Source organism: Schistocerca piceifrons, unplaced genomic scaffold (assembly GCF_021461385.2).
Source record: "Schistocerca piceifrons isolate TAMUIC-IGC-003096 unplaced genomic scaffold, iqSchPice1.1 HiC_scaffold_839, whole genome shotgun sequence".
In the NCBI taxonomy this organism is placed as follows: domain Eukaryota; kingdom Metazoa; phylum Arthropoda; class Insecta; order Orthoptera; family Acrididae; genus Schistocerca; species Schistocerca piceifrons.
In genome coordinates this window covers 769,158-786,449 of record NW_025729101.1, presented here as the reverse complement: position 1 = coordinate 786,449, position 17,292 = coordinate 769,158, and the positions used below count along the sequence as shown (strand labels likewise).

The following is a 17,292-nucleotide window of genomic DNA, read 5'->3' as shown; positions in this document are numbered from 1 at the left end:
GGATTAATTTTCTATGCTGAAGAATGACTTACCTGTTTCATGAGTAACAACGATTAGCAGTAATTAGTCGAACACGGAATGTACTTTATGGTACAGACAAACGTACGTACGTACGTACGTGTGTGTGTGTGTGTGTGTGTGTGTGTGTGTGTGTGTGTGTGTGTGTGTGTGTGTGTGTGTTTTGCACATATTCCTGTTAATAAATTTAGAAGAGAACAAGATGGTATGAAGAAGATTAGTGTGAAAACAGAATTCTTCTGACTGGATTGAAAGTTAAATCCACGGACTAATTTAAGCCCATGTACACTTAACAGTTTGAAACAAACCTAAGATGGGTTGAAGATCTTTTAAAATATAGAGACTAATTCGCTGCAAGGTAAGGTGTTATGAATTTTAATTATACGTTTGGAACAGAATACCGAAGGAGCTACGACTCCCATAGCATCATCCATCTCAATGGGGAACTATTAAGTGTAACAGATTTCTACAGTGTAAAGTGATATGTTATGACACACACACACACACACACACACACACACACACACACACTCTCTCTCTCTCTCTCTCTCTCTCTCTCTCTGCACCTATAAATGAGAGGTCAAATTAGGGGTTCAATGAGAAATCGTTCAAATATCACTTGCAGAAAACATTCTTGGCAGATTAAAACTGTATGCTGTACTGGAACTTGAGGCCAAAACCTTGCCATCACGAGCAATACTCTTACTTATTCAGTTTTGTAGTCACGACTCTTTCTCCTCTTGTACTACCATCCAAATATCGCAGATATTCTTCTGCATACCTCACAGGACTAGCAACTACTAGAAGAAGTGAGACTTTTGAGAAACAGATTAGCCAAAGCCAAGGTGTAGTTTCCAGAGTTAAGTGTTCACTCAGCAGTTCAGAGGTTCTTTTTGTAAATGGTTTCCCTCGACATCTTTTTTCTTAGGTGTGCTAGGCCAGTAAAGTATGCAGGGAAGTCCTTTTTAACTTTGGATGGTAGGAGAAGTGGTAGTGGCAGAAGTGAAGTTGTGTGGGATATTCTGGAACGTGACTGGAGAACTCACAAAAAGTGAGGTTCGAGTTTGTATCCTGACATGGCACACAGTTTTAATCTGCCAGTAAGATAGAAAAAGGTGCACACACACTACTACACAGGGAAACATTTATTGAGCAAATGAACATACGTGGCAAATAAATATACATCAATCTATACAGGTGTTGACACCTCTGCTTAGAAAAGCTCGTGTAACAGAAGTTTATACAAAGCAATCCGAGCAATAGATTTTTACTTGGGGCATACTCAATCGGATGACTTCACTGGTAAAGTTGCACACTAAGTGGTGACATACAAGGAGAAAGGTTCAAATTATTCAGGTGTTCAAGTTCCCAACGGGCATCCACCTCCAACCCGTAAACTCAGAAAAGCAACAAAGCGCAACGTTGCGACCACTGGCTGAGGGACCTCCCGGCGGCGTCCTGTACGTAGGCCAGCGACAGAGTGTCCAGTCGCGGCAGTGACGACACCGTTCCGGAGAGTACGTCCACATCGTCCCCGCACCTTCTCGGACCAACGTCTCGAGCCGCGTCAGATTGCACGGGCTCGACAGTTCCGACGTGTCGGGCCAGGTAGAGTTCTTGAGGCAGAGGCGGCGCAGTCTGCGACAGTAGCGGAGGAAGCCCAGTTGGACCAGCTCCGTGTTGCAGAGGTTCAGTTCCTCGAGCAGCCGCAGGAACGGGAGCACCTCGGAGAGTTCGTCACCGGTCAGAGCGTTGTTGACGAGGCAGAGCGAGCGGAGTCCGGTGGGCAGGTGCTTCAGACCAGTCAGCACCACGTCCTCGGCCTCGACGCGGAGCTCCCGCAGCTGGCTGCAGAACCGCAAGAAGGACAGGTCCGAGAGCATTCCGCAACGGTCCAACTGCAGCTTCTCGAGAGACCTCAGACCTGCCGCGGCCACCTCCATATCCGCTCCCCCCACACGGCAGTCTCACAGCCGCAACATCTGCAGTTTCCCTAGGTGGCGGAGCTCCGCGTACGCAGCCGACGGCAAGTCGTCGCAACTTTCCAGTTCCAGTTCCTCCAGTTTATCCGAGCAGTGCCGTAGGAATGTCAGGTCGTTCAGACTGCGGCAGTGGATTCTCAGAACCTCCAGCCGGCCGAGCCCTTCCAGAGAGTCCAAGTAGTTCGCCGACAGGGACTCTACGTCGAGGCTCAGCTCTGTGAGAAATGGGCACAGCTCCAGGGCAGAGATGATGGCACATTCCGCCCTAGTGCCCGGCTTGAAGAGTGTCAGTGTCGGGTTCCCTCTGACGATCTTCAGCGTCCGGAGCGCCGTAAAACAGATAGGCGAACGAGAAGAGAAGACGATATCTGCTATGCTGAGATCAGTTGTCACGTGCATAGACCCTAGTCTCTGACAGTCCTGCACAGCTCGTATGTCAGACATGTTTGTCACTGACAGAAACAACTGCGGGTAGTAAATTTTCACCTCAAACATTTTGGCCACCTTGATTTCGATTTCCTGCAACAGCGGTACGATGGACAATACGGCGCACGTCTCGGCAGATTCTCTCGGACTTCTATTGCTGACGTACCTTTTCCCTTTCCACAGGTGGGTGAATCCTGTCACAATTTTGTACCACTGCTTGCACACAGTAGCACATCGGACCAACTCTGGGATGGGCAGATAGGCAAAGACGCAAAACAGTACGTCGTCTGGCGGGTTGCAGGCGAGTGTTGGCGATTCCATTTCTGTGGACAGAAAGTTAACAGTTATTTGTTAAGTATCGCTAAAGATTTCGTGCGTGTCACTTTTATTTAAGGTATGTAAGAGAATGTCAGGCAGGGCAATTTCATGTCAAATTATACAAGCCACAATAACTCAATCGTGAATTTCTGTGGAAAAAATGTACGTCAGACCTCTGTATCACCTGTGTTAATAAATAAACTATTTTCATTTTAAACTCATAAAAACTGCAACATATTCTTTGCTTAATGTCTTAGTAGTTACTGCAATCAAAGTGGGCAATATTTTTTTCTGTGTAAAGTGTCAGAAATTTTTCAACATTCTGCATATTTCACATCATTGAATTTCTAATGTAGAACATGCATATTGACAGTACTGTTTCCATCTTTCTTCCACTTATAACAAACGAATGAGAACTTGCACATGAATTGTTCTGCACAGAGTTTTGTTTTTTTGTTTGAACTTTTTGTCAGATACGATGTCAGAGAGGGAATACAGGAATGAAAGAATGATGTGTGCGGAAGATGAAGAAAGACAAGAAGATAGTGTTTGAGAGAGTGAAAACGCTTCCCAATTGTTGGAAATCTGTCAGCGGTGTTGCAGAAATACCTCGGTCCTGAACTAACTGTGTTACCATCACACCCGTTGTGCAGGAATGGTTATACTCACTACAAAAGAAATTTCACTGAACTTCTTGTTGTAGGCTACCTGAATAATCATCATCCCTGGAATGTGATCTGAGGAAGACAATGCAGATGTTTATATTCCTGAGTGTGAAGTAGTTGATGTGTTGAATGTTAGCATATCTTATTTAGCCTCTAATAGGTCCCCTTTTAAATGGCGAGGTAAGATAAGAAGCACAAGAACACAACAGTATGTAGAAAGAAAAGTGGAAGAAGTTGCACAAAGTTTTACAGAACCAACATCTACAATATTTACTGAAGTTTATAATGAGGAGGCACTTGATGCAGAACCTAAATATAGTGACAAATGCACTCAGTGCAATATGTGGTTTCAAAACCTAAATGCTACTATTTTATTACAATGAAATGAACACCCTCAGCTGCTTACAGGCGTTGACATATGTCAACTGGCACAGATGAAACTGTGTGCCCCGACCGGGACTCGAACCCAGGATCTCCTGCTTACATGGCAGACGCTCTATCCATCTGAGCCACCGAGGACACAGAGGATAGCGCGACTGCAGGGTTTTATCTCTGGCACTCCTCCCACGACACCCACATTCTCAACGTATTGTCCCACACTATATTCGTAGTGCCCCCGCCCATTATATTCATTACTTGCGGCACGTTGCCAATTCCCGTAAGAGTTCGGGCACTGTCTGTGCATTCAATGTTAACAAATTTCTCTTCTTCAGAGATGCATTCCTTGCCATTGCCAGTCTACATTTTATATCCTCTCTACTTCGACCATCATCAGTTTTTTTCTCCCCAAATAACAAAACACCTTTACTACTTTAAGTGTCTCATTTCCTAATCTAATTCCCTCAGCATCACCTGACTTAATTCGACTACATTCCATTATCCTCATTTTGCTTTTGTTGATGTTCATCTTATATCCTCCTTTCAAGACACTGTCCATTCCGTTCAACTGTTCTTCCAAGTCCTTTGCTGTTTCTGACAGAATTATACTGTCATTGGCGAACCTCAAAGTTTGTATTTCTTCTCCATGGATTTTAATACCTACTCCAAATTTTTCTTTTGTTTCCTTCACTGCTTGCTCAATGTACAGATTGAATAACATCGGGGAGAGGCTACAACCCTGTCTCACTCCCTTCCCAACCACTGCTTCCCTTTCGTGCCCCTCTACTCTTGTAACTGCCATCTGGTTTCTGTACAAATTGTAAATAGCCTTTCGCGCCCTGTATTTTCCCCCTGCCACCATCAGAATTTCAAAGAGAGTATTCCAGTCAACATTGTCAAAAGCTTTCTCTAAGTCTACAAATGCTAGAAACGTAGGTTTGCCTTTCCTTAATCTAGCTTCTAAGATGAGTCATAGAGTCAGTTTTGCCTCACGTGTTCCAACATTTCTACGGAATCCAATCAGATCTTCCGAGGCCGGCTTAACTACTAGTTTTTGCATTCTTCTGTAAAGAACTCACGTTAGTATTTTGCAGCTGTGGCTTATTAAACTGATAGTTTGGTAATTTTCACATCTGTCAACACCTGCTTTCTTTGGGATTGGAATTATTATATTCTTCTTGAAGTCTGAGGGTATTTCACCTGTCTCATACATTGCTCACCAGATGGTAGAGTTTTGTCAGGACTGGCTCTCCCAAGACCGTCAGTAGTTCCAATGGAATGATGTCTACTCCGGGGGCCTTGTTTCGACTCAAGTCTTTCAGTGCTCTGTCAAACTCTTCACGCAGTATCATATCTCCTATTTCATCTTCATCTACATCCTCTTCCATTTCCATAATATTGTCCTCAAGTACATCGCCCCTGTATAGACCCTCTATATACTCCTTCCACCTTTCTGCTTGCCCTTCTTTGCTTAGAACTGGGTTTCCATCTGAGCTCTTGATATTCATACAAGTGGTTCTCTTTTCTCCAAAGGTCTCTTTAATTTTCCTGTAGGTAGTATCTATCTTACCCCTAGTGAGAGAAGCCTCTACATCCTTACATTTGTCCTCTAGCCATCACTGCTTAGCCATTTTGCACTTCCTGTTGATCTCATTTTTGAGGCATTTGTATTCCTTTTTGCCTGCTTCATTTAATGCATTTTTTTATTTTCTCCTTTCATCAATTAAATTCAATATTTCTTCTGTTACCCAAGGATTTGTACAAGCCCTCGATTTTTTACCTACTTGATCCTCTGCTGCCTTCACTATTCCATCCCTCAAAACTACCCATTCTTCTTCTACTGTATTTCTTTCCCACATTCCTGTCAATTGTTCCCTTATGCTCTCCATGAAACTGTGGTTTAGTCAGTTTATCCAGGTCACATCTCCTTAAATTGACACCGTTTTGCAGTTTCTTCAGTTTTAATCTACAGTTCATAAACAATAGATTGTGGTCAGAGTCCATATCTGCCCCTGGAAATGTCTTACAAGTTAAAACCTGTTTCCTAAATCTCTCTCTTACCATTATATAGTCTATCTGATACCTTCTAGTATCCCCAGGATTCTTCCATGTATACAACCTTCTTTTATGATTCTTGAACCAAGTGTTAGCTATGATTGAGTTATACTCTGTGCAAAATTCTACCAGCCAGCTTCCTTTCATTTCTAACCTCCAGTCCATATTCACCTACTATGTTACCTTCTCTCCCTTTTGCTACACTCGAATTCCAGTCATCCATGACTATTAAATTTTCGTCTCCCTTCACTACCTGAATAATTTCTTTTATCTCATCACACATTTCATCAATTTCTTCATCATCTGCAGAGCTAGTTGGCATATAAACTTGTACTACTGTAGTAGGTGTCGGCTTCGTGTCTATCTCAGCCACAATAATGCGTTCACTATGCCGTGCTGTGCAGGTACTGCGAACAGCTGAGAGCAAGGGAAAACTACAGCCGTAATTTTTCCTGAGGGCATGCAGCTTTACTGTATGATTAAATGATGATGGCGTCCTCTTGGGTCAAATATTCCGGAGGTAAAATAGCCCCCATTTGGATCTCCGGCAGGGACTACTCAGGAGGATGTTGTTATCAGGAGAAAGAAAACTGGCGTTCTACGGATCGGAGCGTGGAATGTCAGATCCGTTAATGGAGCAGGTAGGTTAGAAAATTTAAAAAGGGAAGTGGATAGGTTAAATTTAGATATAGTGGGAATTAGTGAAGTTCGGTGACAGGTGGAACAAGACTTCTGGTCAGGTGAATACAGGGTTGTAAATATAAAATCAAATAGGGGTAATGCAGGAGTAGGTTTAATAATGAATAAAAAAATAGGAGTGCGGGTAAGCTACTACACACAGCATAGTGAACGTATTATAGTGGCCAAGATAGACACAAAGCCCATGCCTACTACAGTAGTATAAGTTTATACGCCAACTAGCTCTGCAGATGCCAAAGAAATTGAAGAAATATATGATGAGATAAAAGAAATTATTCAGGTAGTGAAGGAAGACGAAAATTTAATAGTCATGGGTGTCTGGAATTTGACAGTAGGAAAAGGGAGAGAAGGAAACATAGTAGGTGAATATGGATTGGGGCAAAGAAATGAAAGAGGAAGCCGTCTGGTAGAATTTTGCACAGAGCATAACTTAATCATAGCTAACACTTGGTTCAAGAATCATAAAAGAAGGTTGTATACATGGAAGAATCCTGGAGATCCTAAAAGGTATCATATAGATTATGTAATGGTAAGACAGAGATTTAGGAACCAGGTTTTAAATTGTAAGACATTTACAGGGGCAGATGTGGACTCTGACCACAATCTATTGGTTATGAACTGTAGATTAAAACTGAAGAAATTGCAAAAAGGTGGGAATTTAAGGAGATGGGACCTGGATAAACTGACTAAACCAGAGGTTGTACAGAGTTTCAGGGACAGCATAAGGGAACAATTGACAGGAATGGGGGAAAGAAATTCAGTAGAAGACGAATGGGTAGCTCTGAGGGATGAAGTAGTGAAGGCAGCAGAGGATCAAGTACGTAAAAAGACGACGGCTAGTAGAAATCCTTGGGTAACAGAAGAAATATTGAATTTAATTGATGAAAGGAGAAAATATAAAAATGCAGTAAATGAAGCAGGCAAAAACGAATACAAACGTCTCAATAATGAGATCGACAGGAAGTGCGAAATGGCTAAGCAAATGTAAGGATGTAGAGGCTTACCTCACTAGGGGTAATATAGATACTGCCTACAGGAAAGTTAGAGAGACCTTTGGAGAAAAGAGAACCACTTGTATGAATACCAGTTCTAAGCAAAGAGGGGAAAGCAGAAAGGTGGAAGGAGTATATAGAGGGTCTACACAAGGACGATGTACTTGAGGACAATATTATGGAAATGGAACAGGATGTAGATGAAGATGAAATGAGAGATACGATACTGCGTGAAGAGTTTGACAGAGCCCTGAAAGACCTGAGTCGAAACAAGGCCCCGGTAGTAGACAACATTCCATTAGAACTACTGACGGCCATGAGAGAGTGTAATGGTACTTTGACTTCCGCAAAGTTATAATTTACGATCGCGCACGCAGAAGAGCGCTGCGCCAGCGACCAATTTTATAAATAATTTTTTTTTTTTTTTACTTTTGCGTAGTTTTTTTGTTTTTAAGAACTAATGGAGGTCTCTCTCTCTTGTCTTGATACGAAAGACGTGTATTTTTCCGTGATGTGTTGAATGTGCTTTTGGTGAAAATTAAAATTACATAGCAAAGCGATGTTGTTTCAATAGCTAATGAGGAGAAGATAATAAAAGGTAACACTACAATTGGCGTCCTGGTGACAGGACTTGCAATCTTCGGATTTGATACAAGTGCAGTTTGGATTGATACAAGTGCAGTTATTATAAATTTTGGACATTTTGTCTAATTTTAACCACTTAACAGCATCAGAAAATGAATTTGGACTAAGTCTCATTCATTTCAATTGTAATGTTACGTGCATGAAATTTACAACAATATTGTTTTCCCTGTTATTAATGTGTGTTAATTTTCATTTTCATGCTGAGAAAATTAATTTGGTAAAAAAAAAAAAAAAAAAAAAAAAAAAAAAAAAAAAAAAAAAAAAAAAAAAAGGGAAAGGATAACGTTCCATAAAATAATTTGCACGGACGCGAAAGAAAAATTTTGGATTGAAAACTGTATAGTTGACGCTACATTTGCAACATAAGACTGAAAAAACTTGGTGAGTACAGAAATTTACATTTTTTTCCAGTTTCAAACAGCCATCTGTACTTCCTTTATTCCGATCCATTTATTTCGAAATTATTTTTTCAAATTGTAGTTAAAATTGATTTACTACTATTATTGGAAATGGTAAGTGTAGAGCATATTCACAGTCATTTATTTGTGAGAGGGAAATTTCAGTACCAGTTTAATAATTCAATTTCTAATTAGAAATCATATAGAAATATCCATTTCCATAAGAGAAATTTCAGATTTCAACATATATTTAAATTTTTATTTTTTTTTTACCATTGGAAAATTTTATTTGCAATTAATTATGAAAATCGCAAGATGGACGCTAGACGCGTAGAAATTGTTTCCGCGGACGAGCTTAGTGAAAGTGACACATTGCAAAACATGTCCGACAGTCAAATGAATATTGAACTTAATAGGGAGGATGTTCCAGACATAATTTTACCGGATCGATTAAGACAACAACCCCTATATTTAAACAGATATACAGGCGAATGGAGAGTGAGTACTACGCGACAAAACGTGACACTGACAACGTCAACTTCAGAACCAGACATCAATCAGACACGAAAAAATGACGAAACTAAGACACAGGACTCTGACATGCTCAGCCAGATTCTGAAGTTACTTGGTGACCAAAACAGAAAATTTGACAAAAGATTTGACGCTTTAGACGAGAAAAATGAAAATTTAAAACGTGACATTGGGAAATTTGACACTAAATTCGATGAACTGACACGGGACATAAAACAAAATTTTGAAAAACAATCAAGACAAATTGCCGACTTGACAGAAACCACCAGTAGTCTTGGAAGGAAATTTACTGACTTATCAGACAAGGTTACGAGACAAGAAAAGGTATTTGTGGAATTCAGTGAAGAGACAAAAACTGACTTACAACAATGTAATGAGAAATTGTTAACAGTAGTTTTTGAACAACAGAAAACCAGTACCCAAGTTAACGAATTACGACAGTCACACAATTCCGTAAAAACAAACCAAGAACGCTTAGACCTGACGATTACAGACCTTTCAGACAGATTAAATGATGTAACATTGGAGCAGAAATCCTTACAGGAAAAGTTAGAAAAGCTTGAAGACAGAGCAGATGTAGCATCTTTAAAGAATGACACAACTCTAGCAGAAAAACTTGTACATGAATGCAAATTATGTGATGATTATTTAGATGAGAAGTTTGAGACAATGACACAGATCATTTTTGATAAGACAAAGGAACAAGTAAAGGGAGAAACAGATAATATTCAGAAAGAGGTACGTAAACTTAAAGAGAATGTAATACCAAGTTCGTCAGTGATACCAAAACCCATAACAGACAACCAAAACATAAATGAGAATCATAATAATGCTAGACCCAGTACACAGTCGAAAATAGAATTACCAATGAGTGACACAAATCCCAATGAACCATTTTCAATGCTACCACAAGATCAAAATTACTATCAGACATCACCACATACTATGCACAGTTTGACACAAAATACAGGACCCATAATACCATCAGGAGTAGCTGATGAAACATTAGTACGACATGGATACTTTCAGACATTTTCATGTGATGAGAAAGACAAAGTGCATCCAATTGTTTTCATCCGCTCTTTTGATGGTATTTTCCCGAGACATTGGTTAGGAGCCGATAAAATTCGATATGTTACAAATTTGTTACGTGGAAGAGCAGCTAAGTGGGGAGCAGCAATTAAAAGACGATGTTTAACATTTGAACAGTTTGAACAAGCATTTCTTGAGGAATTCTGGTCGATCACAGAACAGCAAAGTTTAAAACGAGAAGTATACAATCCAGAAATTTACAACCCGAAGAAAGAGACTTTACGACAATACTTTGAACGCTACCTAGACAAAACATTATATTGGACAAAACCAGCAGATTTACCAGATGTAATTAGAACACTTAAAAGCCACTTACCATTTCCTTACCATGATAAATTAATAGGAGTGTCCGAGGACAACATAAAGAATTTTTTCAGTTATGTTGATGAGATAGATGTTGTTTACAGAGATGAGATCAGGAATTTCAATCAATTGTATCCAATCCATCCAAGCAATTCGCACACGCACAACAGAAATGACAGAGGCTATTGGAATCCGCCTCCGACACCACAACAAAACACTCAAAGAAACAATTCACACTACAGTGGGACAAATCCATTCAATATTAGGAGAAACAACTCACAACATTGGCAAGGAAACAGTAATTATTACTATAATGGTTATCCGAACAGTAATTACAATCAGAACAATAACAGTTATATTCAAAATAACAACAACAGAAGAAGGAACCGAAATTATAGAGATCAAAGAGGAGAGGATAACACGTACCATCCAGGATATTTTCAGAGAAACAACATCCAACAACATCCAAACATGTATTGCAGGAATAACAGTAATGACAATACCAGTTACAGTCATGGGCGAAATAATGTATGGGGAAATCACAATGGACAACCGCCACGACACACGCAATACAGCAACCCTCAATTTGTACCTAACGGAACACCCGATGCGACGCGGAGTAATGTCAACAACCAAACAGCTGATACTTGGGTGACGCGCGACAGAAATGCAAATATTATTGAGTTGGGCAATGAACCCAACCCACAGCAACAACCAAATTTGCCAGAAAACGAACGACGACCGAGCTAAGCGCTCGAGTTACGGTCAATAGGGAGCAGAGCGCAACGGAACCGACGATTTGTTTTCTCCGATATGATGACAGTAAGAAAATAGAAAAGGAATTATATCAGGATGTAGATTTTAATAGTACCAGTAAAACAAAGAAGATTATTCAGGCTATAACACGAGTTATCATTGGTAGTTATGAAGTGGAAGTAATGTTAGATACAGGAGCAGCAGCAAGTGTCATTTCAATGTCCTTATATAATGAACTCAAACAAATAATGAACATACAAACAGTGCCAGTCCAGAATTGTCACATTATAAGTGCCACCGGTAACAAATCAAAGAATGTGAAATTTCAAGTGCTAATTAACTTCACATTTTCAAATATACCACTCAATTACAGTTTTCTGGTAGTAGACAAATTAGTTATGCATTGCATATTAGGAATTGACTTTTTGAATGAATATCAAGCAATCATAGATTTAGGAAAAGGGAAATGTCATTTAACCGTAAACCAACAACAACTGACAATAGAGTTAACACAGGGTAAAAACTTAAACAGTAAACAAGGTAAATTTGAACAGTTACATTTTGTGTCTCCACCAGCAATAAACATATGTGATTTAACTTTTAATGAAGCTGTATCTCAGGGAATTAAACCTAATGATTTATATGAGAAATGCACAGAATCTGAATATCTGACGAAGGAACAACAACTTGAATTACTTGAAGTTTTGCAGCAATTTGCTGAGGAATTTGTGGAAAAACCTGGAATTATTAGAGGCTATACTTATGAGATGGATGTTAAACCACACAAAACATACTGTAGAACATATTATAATATTCCTTGGTCAAAGAAACCCGCAGTTTTGAAAGAGATTGAAAAAATGCAAGCTTGGTGTATCATTGAAAGGTCACATTCACCATATTGCAGTCTGATACTAGCAGTTAATAAAGAGGATGGTAGTGTAAGGTTAGTGCTGGACGCACGAGAAATTAACAAAGTTATAATTCCAATCAAGACACGACCTATTAATTTGGAAGAACAACTTCTAAAATTTCATAATGTACAGTATTTAACCAATATCGACCTCCGCTCATCATTTTGCCAGGTGAACCTCCATAAAAACAGTCGTAAATACACTGCATTTCTATGTGAGGGACATAGTTATCAATTTTGTGTTCTGCCCTTTGGTCTACGAGTGAGTGCTGGAGTATTTATTGAAGCCTTAGATGCTGTTCTTGGACCACAATTGTTCTCGCAAATCACAGTTTATGTTGACGACATTGTCATTGCAACCACTACTTGGGAAGAACATGTAAATCTTTTGAAGCAACTTCTGACTAAATTTTCTGACGCAGGTGTCACTATCAATTTATCAAAGACGACATTAGGGAGGAGAGAAATCAAATTCCTTGGTCACATCATATCAACTGAAGGCATTTATCCAGACTCAAGAAAAATTGATGCAATAAAGAATTTTCCATCCCCACAGAATCGTAAACAACTCAAAGCCTTTCTTGGTCTATCTTCATTCTTCAGGAAATTTGTACCCTACCACCTTCTTAACAGTCCACATCTTCTATCTTTACTCAAAAGAAATAATATTTGGAAATGGACAGAGTTCTGTCAGACAGATTTTGAAGCGATTAAGAATGCTTTAGTTAATGCACCGTTGTTATGTCATCCTGACATGACGTCAGACTTTTGCCTAGTAACAGATGCAAGTTCCTATGGGCTCGGAGCATTTTTATTCCAAATTCATGTAGAAAATGAACAAATAGTCATCAAACCTATAAATTTTGCTAGCCGCACGCTCACTGAATGCGAAAAGTCATATTCAGTGACCGAGCGCGAAACACTTGCCATAGTATGAGCATTTCGCAAGTTTCGCTACTTTCTATGGGGAAAACGTACTAAGCTTTATACTGATCATCAAGCTCTTTCTTTCCTGCTATCATGCAAGTTATTACATTCACGTCTTGCACGCTGGTGTGCATCACTACAAGAATATCAATATAATGGAAGGAAACATTCCACGTGGGAAAAATTATATATAAAAACAAAGATGAGGTGACTTACCGAACAAAAACGCTGGCAGGTCGACAGACACACAAACAAACACAAACATACACACAAAATTCAAGCTTTCGCAACAAATTGTTGCCTCATCAGGAAAGAGGGAAGGAGAGGGGAAGACGAAAGGAAGTGGGTTTTAAAGGAGAGGGTAAGGAGTCATTCCAATCCCGGGAGCGGAAAGACTTACCTTAGGGGGAAAAAAGGACAGGTATACACTCGCACACACGCACATATCCATCCACACATACAGACACAAGCAGATATTGATATTATATACATAAAAGGAGAATCCAACATTATAGCCGATGCTCTATCTCGTTTGCCACAAGGCCTACAAGAATTTTCAGATGTGACAGAACAAACATCAGATTTCAAAATTTTACTCATGTATGACGGTACATTTGCACCTTACTACAAAAACATGTGCAGGAAGTTAGCCATATTGCAGGACAATGATCCCAGGTGGATCCAGATAAAGAATAAATTACGTGCAGGAACAGACCCACATCTTGAAAAATATTACACGTTACACAAAGAAGTATTATTCCACCCACGAAACCCTGAATCACAGCATTGGTGTATTTGCTTACCTGAAGCTCATGTTGATGATTTTATTTTATTTACACACAGAACTTGGGGACACTATGGTGTAACCAAATGTACAGATAAGATTATACAATATTGCTATTTTCCAAATTTAAGGCGAAGAGTATTGAGTAATATTAGGAAATGCATCATATGTCAGAAAGCCAAATATTCTAATCGCACAAGCATGAATGAATTGCACCCAATCACACCTAAGAGGCCATTACAGCTAATTTCTTTAGATATTGCAGGACCCTATCCACAAGCACGTGGAGGAATGAAATACATCCTTGCTGTGTTAGATGTTTTCACAAAGTATTTAAAATTATATGCTTTACGTTCAGTTTCTACCACTGCTATTACCAGACGTCTATTAACAGATTATTTTGTAAGAATAGGAAAACCTGAAGTTATGATCATGGATAATGCAGCATATTTTACCAGTTTAAAATGGAAGACATTTATTGAAGAACAGAATGTTAAACATATTTTAATTTCAAGATTTCACGCAGCAGGAAACCCAGTAGAAAGAACATTTCGAGAATTTGGACAGTTTATGAGAACACACACACCAGTGAAGCACACAAAATGGGTAGAATATCTAGCACCATTTGAACAAATAGTGAACAATTTAACTCACAGTTCTACTGGATACACACCAACTGAATTAATTATGGATAAAACAGAAAGAAATGAATGGACAGACCCTCTACCTAAATTTACAGCAACAACAAATCATGTTAGTTTAGAAGAAAAGGTAAGACAAGCTTACACAACATTATGTGACAAAGAAAGCAGAAATATGACAGAGGTGTCAGGAAAGCCCAAACATTTCAAGTTGATGAGTTAGTTTTACTAAGAACACATCCTAAACCCAAAAAAACTGAAACATTTAAACAGGAAATGGCAGATCTTATACTCTGGACCATACCGAATTGCAAATATTCCACACCCTGGCTGTTATTCATTAGAATATCCATTAACACATAAACCCAGAGGTCTACATCCACACAGACATTTGAAAAAATACATACAGTAAAATGTTAGCTACTGAGGAGAAGATAACTAATATGATACACAGTTATGATGAGCCTACATTTAAGTTATACAGATACTTACAATCTAATGAATGCAGGTAAGTCTAGAAAGCAATGTGAACCATCCAATAGCTAATAAGATATTTGGTTATAAGAGGAGTTGCTACTGAGGCATATACACATTAGAGGAGGCATATACACATTAGAGGAGGCAGAGAATTAAACAGAATTATTTTCTTTAGGAGGCATGTGATAATAGTAATGTTGATATGAGTGATGTGAGTGACTGAATGAGATGAGTGAATGTAATTTTAGTTTAATAAGAGGACAAATAGTAATATGGAGAGAGGTAAATGGTATATAAGATGAGAAAATGGTATTATTATTATTATTATTATTGTTGTTGAAGTAAAAAGTAAGTGGTGATGAATAAGAGGAAAATATATATATAATGCTGAGGAATAAGTAGCCTATATGTTATTTTGTGAAGAATGAATAATGGATAGGTGAGAATGTTATGAGTAACTGTGAATATGTTGAGAGGAGAGAAACTAGATTTGAATGCTATATCACATGTACTCATGGAATACAGAATGAAAGTAGTGGAAAGAATATTATTTATTGAAAGATTGGTATGCCTGAGATAATAACTTATGTGGTGTCTTATATATTCTTATAACTAAAGGTGAAAGAATAGATTTATGTGGAAAGAATTATTTACAGCAGCCACTGTTGGAAATATACCAGAGGATTTAAATCTATAACACTTTAACACTAATCTAATGGGAACTTGTAATGAAATTTTTGGAGTTATGTAGGCTTGGACACTTCAGATTGGAAGAATTATTTAAGAGAACATATTTAGCAGTCATCTAATGACATAATTAAAGCTCATCTACTGTACTGAACTAATGCACCATTAAATAGAAAGGAGAATAAGGAGAAAACAAAACGTCAGTCCTCTGTTGCGGTTCATACTCTCATCCCTTCCTTAGAAAAATTTATACATGTTGATGAAATATTTGACATTATATAATTCATGATTATCTGACAGTATGGAGAGACATACACACATATTTATTTATGAATAGAATTTTACAGGTACCACAAGGTAAATACAGAATGGATATACAGCATGGAACGCAGCAGCAATTATCTAAGAAGATTTATTTATTTATTAAGTAAAACATTTATTTATATTGCTTGATACTCATGAAAGGAAGGAGATGAACTATACAAACTTTATAGGAACATGATTGACTTGAACTATATATATATATATATATATATATATATATATATATATATATACACTTACCACACTGATATACATACCTGTAGGATCCTAAGATATTTAGAGGGGCACCACTCTTAGAAACGGTAATAGAGGGGTACCACTCTTAGAAACAGCAATAGTGGGGACACCACACTTAGAAACGGTATTAGGTATAGGAACTTTTACGTTATATTAAGTTAACATGAATTTTATTTATCATATTTTATTTTGTGTAGTCCACTGTAGGGTATGACTTTACTAGTATTTATAAAGTAGTTAGCAACGATCCCATGAACCTATCCTCCTACAGAGGGCTGTCTTGAAGCTTGAAATATGTGTAAATTTTATTCCAGGGTGCGAGATGAATTTTAAGTTGAATATTCTAGCGAGTTGTCACAATTATCTTCAAATGTTGCAAGTGTAACGGGGAAATAAAAAACTAACAAATAAAATGTATATTTCAATCTGAATGTAATGTAATTCACATGGCAGCACAATGATATTGAATGTAACGTAAAAAATTTACTATATTTTTCATTTAATTCTGTATATGTAGTATATGACAATGTAACTATCTCATGTAATGATTAATTGTAAATATTTGTATATGTACTTACTATATCAAGAAATGTATTTTAAGGAGATGTTAACGAGCTGCAAAGGACTTGTGCATGTAGCACATGATTCATATAAATGGAACTGAAAATGCAAAGAAGAAACCAACGTGATGGAACACTGGTCAAGCAATATTTACGTAGTGTCAATATGCTTTGAAGTGTATGGTGTTGTGGAAGCCGGCAGGTCTTCAGGTTGGTGTAAAAGACAAGCTCATCACCTGTCGTAGGCAGTGAGGTGTTTCCTGTGCCCTCATTGACCATTTATACCCCGGTAAACGCCACCAAAATTTGACTGCTGGAGATCACAATTTCGTGTTGACACATTGAACAAACTTTGGATTTTCTTCAAGTCACACGCACGAGATCCAGGCAGTACACACACACTCAGAATCCGATACTACGTTTAAAGACATTGGAGCAATATAATAGAAACATTTACTGTTCGAATTAATTCCATTGTAAACACGAA

General features: G+C 38.3%; 1 protein-coding gene and 1 non-coding gene across 2 annotated transcripts; both read right to left on the bottom strand.

Annotated features, from left to right (window-relative positions):
- Positions 1 to 1,148: 1,148 nt before the first annotated feature.
- LOC124770917 lies at positions 1,149 to 17,076 on the bottom strand. The gene is made up of 2 exons (XM_047249233.1): positions 17,042 to 17,076; positions 1,149 to 2,749 (listed from the first exon to the last, which is right to left on the bottom strand). Exon 2 carries the CDS (start codon positions 2,745 to 2,747, stop codon positions 1,986 to 1,988), a length of 762 nt encoding a protein of 253 aa, XP_047105189.1. The 5' UTR covers positions 2,748 to 2,749; positions 17,042 to 17,076; the 3' UTR covers positions 1,149 to 1,985.
- Trnat-ugu lies at positions 3,855 to 3,928 on the bottom strand. The gene has a single exon. It is a non-coding gene; the product is annotated as a tRNA-Thr (tRNA).
- Positions 17,077 to 17,292: the final 216 nt, after the last annotated feature.